Below are 13,106 nucleotides of genomic sequence, written 5' to 3'. Positions count from 1 at the left end.
TCTTCCTGAGGGATGTGTGCCCCGTGGCTCCACACCCACAGAGAGGAGTCAGCAAGGCTTTCCCTGAATCTCTTTTATTCTGATCCTTGATTCAGAAAATATATCCTGCCTCTTTAACACAGGTTTACAATCTCTCAAATGCAAAACCCTTCATATCTTCTTCAAGGAGAGCCTAGAGACAATGTGTGCCACATAAATACAGCTCGTTGGCCACCACCTCTGTCCCCTCTTTGCAAGGGCTCAGCCCCCTTGTTGTTGACGTCCTCTAAATAGCGCCTAGGGGACTTACACACCTGAGCTACCCTCTTCTTCAAAATTCCCAAGAGTCAACACAAGAATCATCTCACTCCTGGCTTTTTATAGCTGCTCAGAGGGTCTTCATCACTTTTATTCCCTGCCTCCCTTTCCCTCATCCTCAAAAAAGCTGGAAGTGATAATGAAACTCTGTAAAAGGAAAATCTCTGCTGTTCAAACCAAGCCAAGCGAAGATGGCAGACAGGATGGACTTGTGTGTATGTTGTTGCTTTTTAAAGGATGTAGTACGGACTGCACCCTGATTAAACCAAGCCCTGTGTGAGAAAACATTCTTGACTCTTCCCATCTTCAAACCATCTTCTCTTCTGACATGGTGCGAGATGCAACTTCAGCTGGGAGGGAAGAGTGGGATTTTAAAGGTGAATGTGTCCCTGATCCCAGATCCACACCCTTTGTCTTTCAGTTTCCTTGGTCTGTTGTTTATTTCACCAAAACCCCTTAAAAACGAACAGCCTGCACATGGGATAATGACAGTGATGTCCCCTCACTGGTAGAGAGATATGGGCAGTGTGTTCTGAAGACACAGCTGAGCCAGAGAAGCTCTTCTTACATGGCTTGCATGGCTGCGACTTCAGTGAGAGAAGCCTGGGTCGCTCAGCACCTCTGGGCTGTAGATCCTTCCCCTGGATTTGGGGAACACTCCTTCTCTGCATCTCCATGGTACCCAGCCCAGGGATGGAGGTGTAAACCCAGTGCAGGGGAAGAGCTGAGAGTCTCTTGTTAATTCTTCTCACTAGTAGGGGCTTTTATGAGTGCAATAATTCAAGCACTCCGTGAGCCACCATCCCCAAAAGAAGCCCATGTTTACCAAGTCTCTTGGTGTATGGGCATCTTTACTTTCTGGTTTGGGAACTTTCTGATTTTTGTCCCTAACTTACATCTTTCTCTTCATATAAGGAGAAAAATGGCTTCCACTCTTCCATCCTCAAGCCAACTAAGAAATCTTTTACATAGAATGTAACCTGTGTGGGGAAGCAAAAGAAATAAAAACAAGTCCAAAGAAGACTTTTTTCTAGTTGGGTTTTTTTTTTTTTTTTTTTTAGACACACATTAAACACAGTCCCACACATGTGTAACTTTCCTCTCAAGCAGACATTTCTTACCCGTGGCCAGCATCTCTCTCCCCCCTGACTCTGACCAAAGCAGAAAGCGTCATGTCCAGAATTTGGCAGCTCCTAGGCTTCCAACATGGAGGCTTGTATCCTCTTCCTTTCCGAAAAGCTTTGAGCATTTCCTTCTTGAACAGAGAATATACCTATTTTCAATTCAATACAGTTTTAGAAAGTGAATGATACAAACTGTTGACTGATTTGTTTTGTTGGTGTTAGTCATACAGTTATACATTTAAGACCAGGAAAGAAAAGTGCTAATAGTATGTTATTGAGTATGGCACTATTTGGGGTGACAAAATCAATTGATTTGCTCTATGATTGACTGTCAACATAATCTTCCCAGACTCTCTCCTTGCTTTGCTGACAGCCTGCCCCAAGAGAGAGAGCTCCATGGCAGAAAGGTCGTGGAGTAGCTCGAGGACCCTACTACACCGAATTTACTTAGTGCTTACTGTGATTACTGCTTCGTCTGCTCAGGCTACCATAACAAAGCACGACAGGCTGGGAGGTTTAAACAACAGACATTTATTTCTCCCAGTTCTGGAGGCTGGAAGTCCAAGATCAAGGTGCCAACAGATTCAGTGTCTGTTGAGAGCTCTCTTCCTGTTTCACAGATGACCTCTTCTTGCTGTGCCCTTACAAGATGGAAATGAGAAAGCTCTGGTCCCTTCATTTCAAATTTTAGGATACATGTGTCTCACATTTACATTTATAAATAGCGTATGTCCACTTTGCTGAAAAAGTTGCATATCCCGTGACTTCTCATGGATCCTTACTCTAGAAGAAGCTTAGCACTAAAAGTTTGCATGTGCAGAATTTTCACCACCTAAGTCAGATCCTGATGTCACCTTCACCCTGTGGTCCTATTGATGTTGATTTTCCAGGCAACATAATGTTGAGCATGCTAACACTCTCTTCAAGAAGACTTCTGGTCTTTTTATAGGTGGTAAAAATCTATTTTTCATGGACAATTGATAATTCTTACCCTACTAACTCAATAAAAGTTTGAAATAATGTACCCAGATAAAGGCCAGATACATTGACTGGCTTTGAAATAACTCTTTTTCTCCAATACTGACATACCAAGGTGCCATCAACGTTCTGAAATAGCAGAGAATCCCCTTTGAACTCCATTTCTAGTTGCCATCAAAGATTATCTGTATTCACATCAGTTTTCCTTTTATTTCCTTCAGATTCTCTCTGTAGCCATTAAGAAAGGATTGTAATAAAAGGTATTTAAGAGCTACATAGATCACATGTCAGAGCAGAAGAAAATTGTGTACTGATATAGCCATTTATCCTATTTTATTGGGCAGAAGTTAGGAAAGGAGAACAAGATGAAACCCAGCAAATGATACACAGCTGCTTCTTGCTGCTCTTCGAGTTCGGCTGGCCCTCACATTTTGTAATGAGCATGTAAATACTGCTTCTGTGAGCCTCTTGCTGTTGTGGTAGCTTGCCCTGCAGGAGACGGAAACGCCATCCCTCTTGAGTTCTAAGTTGCATGGTCTGATTTTTCTGAATATTATCACATCTTTATATGAAAGCAATAGCTTAAAAGTTTAAAGGAGATGACAAGATAAACAATGGAAAAGAAACACATGAAATAATTTCCCATTTCCAGGGCGCCTGGGTGGCTCAGTCAGTTAAGCGTCTGCCTTTGGCTCAGGTCATGACCCCGGGGTCCTGGGATCGAGTACCGCATGGGGCTCCCTGCTCAGTGGGGAGTCTGCTTCTCCCTCTGCCCCTCCCCCTGCTCATGCTCGTGCTCTCTCTCTCTCTCAAATAAATAAATAAATAAATAAATTATAAAATCTTAAAAAAAAAAAAAAGACTTTCCCATTTCCTGTTGTGCCAACAGAAAGATTCAGCGCCCCAAGCTGGTTTCCCTGGACAAGCCAGTATTAGCCCTGCTTTATCCAGTGTAATGAGCCCGTCTCAAAGCATGAGCAGGGAGCAATGTGACAAGACTGTTCACTTCCCATTTTGTTATTTTTTGTATTTAAAAGAGATGTGCTGGTTTCACGCTTGCACATGTGCAAAGTCATTTCGGAACGGTTTAGAAGTGGCTTTGGTTCAAAGAACAAGCAGGGTCCCCCCCCCCCCGCGAGTGTCCTTGTTACAGAGTTAAAATTGAGTGACACTGTCATAGAAAATTATCTTCCATGGGATGTCCAACATCCATCCATGAGATATTCATCTCTGATCTTTGGCCTTCACTTAAACTAAGCTGTATCATAAAAAAATAAGACATGAGTTTTTAATTTTTCTCTTGGAAAATAATGAAATTCTTGAAATGACTTGTGATACTTAAGTAACTTTACATTTTCACCATCAACATTTCCATTTTTATGTTACAAAGATAAGAAGTAAGCCTATTTTGCAGTAAAATTTTCAGAACTAAGAAACAGATTTTGAAATATAGCTGTGATTTTTGTATTTATACATATATGTGTGTGTATATATGTATACACACATATATACATACACACACACACATGCACGTATATGTATGTACATGAATATCTGCAGTAAAGTTTAGTACATGTCATTTAGACTATATTTTAAGTAACCATTAACAGACACAAATAAGCAGTTAAGTAACTTGATGCTCTCACCTTGAAATTATACAGGATTATTCTGTGCTACTATGATTTCTCTCAGAAGTGAATATTGGAGTATTTTTTTCTAAACACATAAGTTTGCTTCATTTCTACCCTCATTACATTTGTTGGTTTCATTTTTCCCAAAAGACAAAGCCTGTGTGTGATCAAAGATCAGAATCACTATTACAATTTTTAACATTTTTAAAAATATAAGAGTAACAGAAAATTTGAAATGTAGAAAAAATGAAAGACATAAACATTTTGTTAAGAAGATTTTATGATCATACATGTTTTCCTCGTGCATTTTACATAGTATAAAGCACAAACCCCTTACTACTTTGCATCCTGCTTTGTTCATTTCACTTTTTATCATAATCATTTGTCCACGTTGCTACACGGTCTTCATAACTATCATTATTAATGGTCTGCTGATAACTCCCTTGCACAATAAGCGATAGTTTTTAAATTATTTGCATTAATTTTTAATTACACATTCTCCTATTATTCATTAGATCCAATTCAAAGCAAACTGAACTATCTGAATCGCTGTAAGACCTAATTTGTCTTTAGCTAGGTCAGTGCATCTAATAAACCATAGCAATTTTCTCTTCTGTGTCCATACTGACAACTGTTTGATGCCTATAACACAGTGATAGAATTCAAAAGCAAACAAATATGTATTTTATAAGTTACATAAGGATGTATCCGTTGGCACTTAGGCTTAAGAAGTGCGCTTGTTTGATTATTAATCTGTACTGTGTTATGCTAGTAGAATGCTAACTGTAAGACATGCTGCCTTGATCTTTAACCCTCTTCCATTCTGCCCATCAAAATTAATATATTTTTTCTTCCTTTTTATAGCAATGTGCTGGCACCATTCTTAGAGAGCTTATGCATTCTCCTGTCAATTACTTTCACTCATGTACACGCTCAGTCACCCTCCACTTTCCATCATAAGCTCTGCGTGGGCAGGAGTGGCTATCCTGTTTTTGGCCTAGTAAGGCATTTCTCTGTATGCAATAGATGTTCACCAAATGTTATGACCCCCTGCTTTTGTTTTTGTCTACAATATTTGCAGAAGGCAAAGCTGGGAAGTGTAATGATGTTAAAGATGTTTACTCTCTTATTTTTCTTCCACCAGTGGGATGGAGTAGGACCTCTTCCAGACTGTGCAGAACCACCAAAAGGGATCCAGATGCTGTGGCACCCATCAATAGTCAAACCCTACCTCACACTGCTCTCTGAGTGCTCAAACGCAGACACGCTGGAAGGGGCGGCAGGCGCCCTGCAGAACTTGGCTGCAGGGAGCTGGAAGGTATGACTAGTTCATTACCATAAAGAAGAGATCTGGAATTATGAGCACATCCTTAGGAAGGAATAGAAGTCTAGTTTTGAGATAGGCAATCCCGATACAGGTTTTGAGAATGTTAGGGAAAGACCAGTTAACGTTGGACTTTTGGACATAGAAGGTATTCCTTTTAAAAATTTTCAAGGGCTCAGGGGTCCTTGAAAATCACTACAAAATACAGATGAATAGATATAAGTATAGTCATTGAAAATGTTGTGATATGCTTTCCATTCTATGTGTGTAGCTGAGCTATTTTGTTTTCAGGGGAGATTGTGACATGTTGACGCTTTTCAAAGCTCTGTTGTTGACTGTTAGGGGAGCTAATACCCAAGCAGCTTGTATCAAAACCCATGTGAATCCCTCTAATGTTGTAGTTGGTCCTGTCCCCGAAGGAAAAGAACTTCTTTCATTTTTAACCTATGGGCTTACAGAGAAGAATAGTATTCCTGGGTCTCTTTGACCAGAATGTTAAAGTAAAGCAAAAGTACAATGGGGAAGGAGATTAGGAGGGCCTTTTCCTCTGAGTTCTTATAAGCACACACTATCCCTGATTGGTTTTCACAGAAAATTTCCATGACCCTCATTTTGGGTAGAAAAGGATTCACCATAGCAAAGAATTCTTGAGTTTGGTCACTCACCATTACATGAGCTAACTTGTCTGACTGCATAAAAAAGTGTAACCACCTAGAATGAGGGCATATGGAGAAAATATCAAGAGAGGAAGTTTGGGCCTCTGCCATCCATTTTTCACTCATTTAATTCAAAGCCTGGGGTTTGGGATACACCTAAATCACTATCTAGCATTCACTTTCTTCAAAACAATGTTAATAAGACACATGGCTGCAGAGAATTCTCAGTTCAGTACCATAGGCACCGCACATACTGTCCTCAGCATTGTCATACAATCATCCTCCCTTCTTGTTAAAGCCTCCAACATCTGCCTTCATGTCACCTCTCCGTTGTCATTCTGTTTCCACTGCTACGGTCCCAGCTACAACACTGCCTTCTTTCTCAGCTGGGACATCCCAGCTCTTGGGGCCCGGCCCTTAACAACCCTTCCCAGGAGCTGGCTGCTATGTATGCACAGGCCCATCCCTTCTTTTGAGAGTCTTAGGAATGGACATCATTGTCCCTTTCCTGTCTGTCCGTAGGTGTCCCTAATGTTGTACTGAAAGAATTCAGGTTGGGTTAGGCTTGAAATGAAGGTTATCTCTTGCTTTCAACCAGAGAAAAGCTTCAAAAACAGAATCACATCAGGCAGAATTCCAGAATAGGGCCTTGGAAGGAAAGGAAAGAGATAATAATGGAAATCACTTCCTTGAACTAACCCTTAGATCTTATCTCTAAATTTAAGAGGCTTTGATTCAAATCTCAATTCAAACCTAGTCTCTACTTTTCCCGAGCTCTGTGACCCTGAGCAAATTATAGCACCTCATTGTCTCAGATGTGTCATCTTTAGACGGAAAAGACTGTGGCTGCTTCATGTCACAGCTTTCAGATCAATCATGGCACTAGATGCAAAGATGGAAGCAGGATGCCATAGGCCAATGGGTTGTCATTACGTAGGGCCAAGAGTTTTGTCAACCTTACTTTATAAGAAACATTCACCATCCTAATTAACTCTAGAAAAGTGAGATAGTCCTCAGGCAAGGCAAGGGGCTGCTAAAGAAATTTGTGTGTAGGTATAAATATATAAATATAAATATACTTACATAAGAGTTTTCTGATCAAAATACAAATGCACAAGCATGCGTAATAGTCAATCACATTATCATCATTTATTGTATACTTTATTAACATGCCATATTAAGTGGTAAGGAAATACATGAAAAGGGAAAATAGACAATCCATAGGAATGATTTAAGAAGGTTATCATTAAGCCAAACACTGATAAATTGTTATAATTTTTTTAAAGATTGAAAATAACTTGTACAAAAACCAAACAGAAATCTTTCTTTAAAAAAAAACAGATTTTATTTAAGAAAAAAATCTTGAATGATTGAGAGATTGATTTAAGACACATAAAAGCATCAAGTTTCATGTGGACAGTGCTATCATTTGAAATCTAGAGTACTAAGAATGTATTTTTATAGCAACTGTTGAAATTTAGTGGCATTTTTTTTAGTGTCCTTAACTTTTTATGACCCAAACAAAAGCACAAATCTGAAGGTAAAACACCAGAATTTTACATGGAGGCAGCTTTTTATAGACCTCATCATCTGAAACAATAACTTCTCTTTATAGGAAGATCATGCACACTCTTCTTGCAACAAATTGACTAGTAAACTAGATCTTCATAATGGTCTTAAATACTTTTTAAACTTTAAGAGACTCATTACTTGGTTTATGAGCATCAGAAAAACATAATGGTATTATGGCAGAAGCAAAGTAATGAATTTTTTTCATGGCCAACATGGACTTCAGTTACTTTTTTTTCTCATTTACAGTACAATTATTTTGTTTGTCACAGAATATTAAAACAATTGGATATAGTAGTTTGAAGATTTCCAAAATGTAAATGAATGCTCTTTCAACTCCCATTTATGGGTTATTTCTATTGTAGTTGAATTTTGTGAAAACCTAGGGATTGAACTATAGAAATAAATACATACTTATTATTAAGTCACATATTTTAAGTATCTTTGTACAGTCCATTTTCCCCTAAAAATGTAACCAATTTCAAAGAATCTATTCTTTGCACATTTACTTTTAAAATAAGATAGAATAAAAGGACATTTGGATATTAAGCGGTTGATATTTAATGAGGTAACATGATAGCAACATAGATGTAGTGAAGAAGGAAACAGAATCTCTGGCCATGTGGCCAATATGAATAAAAAATAAGAGAACTGGGAAATTTGAGACTAGAGTCAGGGCAACAGCCTTGAGAAGGACAATGAATTTAACATAGCATAGCAGTTGGAGTATCATGTAGAAGTGAACCAGGACATCAGTGGAATGCAACAAATAAAAGTAGAAATCATGGTTTGACAGTTGTCTTTGTTCTAGCTAATGGTGTGATGTAAAACCTAAGGTTTAAATAAAAAGAAACAAAGTTTTGAAAGAGTATGGTGAAAATGAGCCCTGAAGCATGATCCCTAGGTGGGTTCGGAATTGGGTCAGAATAAACACAGAGGTTATCTTGGGACCCCACCCAATCAGTAGGCTCCTAGAGACAACACACCCAGTTGGACATGATGACCAGCCTGAGGCAGGACAGGGATGGGCCCAACCTAAGAAGGAAGAAATGGAGAGGATCCAGGTCATAACCAAGTCAGTGGCCCCAGTCACACATGACTTAGTGATTTCTTCCACACGAGACCCCAGTAAGTAGTCCTGATAGCGAGGACGGCACCTATGCCGTAAATGCCGTATGCATCCAAATCGACTATAGAGTAAACCTGGTTTGGGTTAGTTTGGCTTTACTTTCATCATTGTCATCGAATAATCTGATTTCCAAAGCTCTGAGTTCTTGAACTCTATTCTGAAGCTGTAGAAACAGCTAAACCTGAGGGACTCCTACTTCAAGCCAAGATGCCAAGATGGAGTAGCAAGGTCCAGATTTACCTCCCTTTAAGGCAGAATAATAACAACAATAAAATAACCTAGAGAAATATAAGAAGCAGTGGTTTTTAAGACACCAAGCATTAGTCAGTAAGGACAGTGATCTCTGAGAGACAGGAAACAAGCAAGATGGGTTCTCTGATTACCTCAGCTCACTGCCTTGAGTGAGTTTGCCCACCATGGCAGCAGGACTGGAAACCCCAGATGAGCTCAGCAGACGCTGAGCTAAGGAGATGGGGCTGGGAATCTGGGGAGACAAAGGTGACTAGAGTTCATAGGACAGAATAGCAGTGAGGAGAAAACCACACAGAGAGAGAACCCTAGAGATCTGCAGAGGATCCTCCTCAAATATTCTGCAGGGACCTATCGGAGTGCATGCATGTGAGGGAAATGCCCATGTCTGAGGAAAGAGCCTCCTGCAATTAGAGAAAATGAAACTTGGCACTCATGTAAGGATGGGTATAGTGTGCCTTCCCGAGAACCAGACAGGTAAACCTCATAATTCATGGGCCACTGGGAAGAGTGCTCAGGAGGGTCTTGCCTCCCAGTACTAAGCATATAATTAGCCTGGACCAAATATGATCCAGTCTTTCCTATCAAATCTTAGAAGTAAGATCCAAAAATAGCGATCGTTTCCAAGTAAATTAACTGAATTCTAGAACAAAGCTTAAAAATATCTAAAGGAATACAAAAAATATTCAGCACCCAACAGATTAAAATTAAGAATGTCTGACATCTACTTGAAAAGAACCTTACAAGCCAATTGAAAAGAAAATGTAATTCATAATGAGGAGAAAAATTAATCATTCAAAATCAACTCAGAACTGACGCAGATGTTAGCATTAGCAGACAAGCGGTTGCTATAACTGTATTTCTTGTGTTCAAAAGTTAATTAGAACATGGAAAATTAAGTAAGACTCAAATAATCTAGAGTTATAAATACAATGTCTGAAATGAAAAACACATGGGATGAGATTAGTAGCAGGTTAGACATTGCAGAAGAAAAGATTAATGAACTGGATAGAAACTACCCAAAATGAAACACAGAGAAAAAAGAAGAAACCACAAATTATCAGTGAATCTCAAGTGGCCTGATATACGTGTAATTTGAATCCCCAAAAGAAAGGAGAGAGAAAGGAGAAAGAGAACAGAAAAAAAAAAAATATTTGGAGTCTTAATAGTTGAAAATTTCCCAAATGTAATGAAAACCATAAACTCACAAACCCAAGCAGCTCAAGGAAACCCAAGCAGAAGAAGCATGAAGAAGCTGCACTAAGGTACATCATAGTCACAGTGCTCAATATCGGTAGTAAAGAGAACATCTTAAAATCAGCCAGAGAGTAACATTGTATGTCAACTGTACTAAAAAATATTGTATATATTATGTACATATACATATATATACATATGTATTAAAGCAGCTGGAGAAAAAAAGACTTCTACATACAAAGGGAAGAGTGACAGCTGATTTCTCACCAGCAACTATGCCAGAGATAGGACAGTGAGGCAACATACTGAATCTGCTGGGCCCCATTACATATAAACTTGATTCTGGTTTGGTGTCTAGCAGGCACAGTCTGTTCTTAAAGGAACCCCTGGGGCATGTATTATACCTATAACAGTTGTAAAACAATCAGTAAAAAAAAAAAAAAAAAAATCCCCATTTGAGCTCAGGTTAAGACATGGGCTAATCTGGGAACTGGCATTATTAATTACCTGAGCAGTTGGGGCAGAGGGGATTCGAACATAAAAACTTCAGGTTAACTGTCCCAGCACAATCAGAGCTATGGGGCTCAGGACATGCCACTCAGTATTCTCTTCTTCCAGTCCTGAGGACAAGCAAGTATTTGTAGGCTCTGCATTGGGTTCCAACCCCACACACAGGGACCACAGATTAAAGGACTAGTTTGGCTTTAGGAGAGACTAGTCAAAGAGCATGTGATCACTTCTGAGCCCTAACAGCATTTTTGTAGGAGTGGTTAGAACTTGCTGGCCCTATAAAAAATCTCAGTGGCTTTGATCCTTTTTATGTAGTTCATTTCAGTTGGAGAATGCTTTCTTAAATAATAAGCATGGATTCTAGAAATCAACCTGATCTTATCTTTCATCAGCTAAACATGTTTTCATCTCCAACTGTGAGCTGTAAGCTGGAAGACAATTGCCATAAGAAGCTGAGTTTGACTTGGTACCTTCCCCCTGGTACCTTCCAATACAAAAACATGAAAACGAAAAGTTCAAAAACCATTATAGAAGCTATGATAGGAATATATACACAAGGGTGTATATATAATGCTAGTGACTGTAGCAAAGAGACCCCAAATATGCAAGGACTAAAACAAGATAGAAGACAGAAGTTATTTTCTCTGATATAACAGATAAGGGCAGGTGTGAGGAGGGAAGCTCCCCTCCCTGAATTACTTCACCAACGCTCACAGCTGTTCTGCCGTCTTCAACATTGATTTCCAAGGCTACTCTTGTGGTCATCATCTACCAGCAGGAAGCAGAAAAAGAACACAAATCCACAACCAGAAATATTATCTTATGAGAGTCAAGGTCACACCTCTCACATAATCTGGGCTCAGCTCTTAGCTTCCAGCAGGCAAATGCTTTCCATACACTCATACACCACTGACAATGAACAACAATTCTCCGGCATTATGTAGTCTGAATCCAGATTCAAGAAAAGCAACATTCTCCATTGTCAAGGGACAGAGATTTGCTAATATATTCAATTTATGTTACAAAATAAAACACTTGATATCATAGTAAAAACCAATGGCATTCCCGTTACCTTACTACCCAGGGCTTCAACAAAAGCTATGCCTTTTATTTGCAAGACTGAAAGGGTTTATATCAGCATGGTCCCTCCAGGCTGTGTGTAATATCCCCGGAATGACATGTTTTCTGGCTCCAAAGGAAAAATATGAGATGTAACTCCCTCTCCCCACGAGGCACCATATTTTTAAAGAAGAGAAAAAGGGAGGGATATATTAAAGGAAAGGCTTTCTGATTTGGGATCTAATAAGTGAGGATGAAAAACAATTAAACTACTTTTATTTTCTGACATTGAATAAAGAATCACTGAGCCCGCCCTGCCTGCACTTCTCAGTCAATCATCATCATTGTTGAAAAAACAGGGGTATAGGCAGTTTCATTTGAACCCCCATTCTTGTGCATCTCCCCTCCTCCATGGGATGTTTACACAGCCCTGTCACTAGAGAACATGCAGGAGTCTCAGAATAAGATCTGTGGCATCCTTCCTCTCAGACATGTCATGCTTGTGATCTAACAGAGTCACATTCTGTTGCCCAGAAGGCATTTCTAAATGCCATTTGCACATGGTGAAGACATATTTGATAACATTATCCAAAAACACACACACACACACACACACACACAAAAAAAAAAAAAAAAAAACCCACCTTTCTGTGTTCAAAAGGGTTCATTCTTAAAGGTCTGTTTTTTCATTGAGAATTACTGATCTCAAGATGGTTTGAGAGTTAGGTGGACAGGTATACATGTTGCTGTTGGTTGACTGAATGCTTCCCCTACATCACTTTTACATGAGCTTGACCTTCTTTATTTGTTCCTACAACGAAAGTATATCTAAATGCTTTTCCCCTGGGAATTTCTCTTGCTTGGCCATTAATATTTTCAGCATTGCATAAACATTTGCAATAAAATTCAGTCTTTGCACTAACCTGACTTACATTTTCAAAACACAAACACTTTAGATATGCAATAGCTGCCATTATGTTCATTAAAAATTTTATTTACTAAACTGATTTACTGGTGCAACGACCCAAGGGAGTTCTTCTCTAGTCCTCCTCATAACAGATACAACTTTTTAAAATGGATTTTGAAAACAAAAATATATAATCCTGCAACAAGATCTGAATTTAAACAGCGGGCCCTGAAGTCCTATGTCCACCGCAACAGAACCGAGCACGTGAAGGGCCTTGTGGTAAAGCTGCCCAGTTGCTTCATGAATACTGTTGTAGTCACCAACCATAGTCCTGGATGAACATGGTAGTTCAGATAAAGTTCCACACTAGAGAGAATAATGTGAGGTGTGCAGCAAAAGCCACACCGTTTCTGAATATTTTGAACGTTCTTATTATAGTAAACTGTCAGTTAAAATGAGACTGAGTAAGCAAAAAT

General features: G+C 39.1%; 1 protein-coding gene across 6 annotated transcripts in view; it reads left to right on the top strand.

Moving 5' to 3' along the window:
* The window catches only part of CTNND2 (catenin delta 2), an 864,616-nt gene that overhangs the window by 749,138 nt on the left and 102,372 nt on the right, over positions 1–13,106 (top strand). For all 6 annotated transcript variants that reach the window (XM_081825896.1, XM_081825895.1, XM_081825891.1 and 3 more), the window contains one exon: positions 5,175–5,348. In XM_081825896.1, the coding sequence (XP_081682022.1) occupies positions 5,175–5,348 (174 nt within the window). The remainder of the gene's footprint in view (positions 1–5,174; positions 5,349–13,106) is intronic.

Source organism: Leptonychotes weddellii, chromosome 7, assembly GCF_054177405.1.
Source record: "Leptonychotes weddellii isolate Sample4059 chromosome 7, ASM5417740v2, whole genome shotgun sequence".
NCBI lineage: Eukaryota > Metazoa > Chordata > Mammalia > Carnivora > Phocidae > Leptonychotes > Leptonychotes weddellii.
This window is presented reverse-complemented; position numbering and strand designations above follow the sequence as displayed.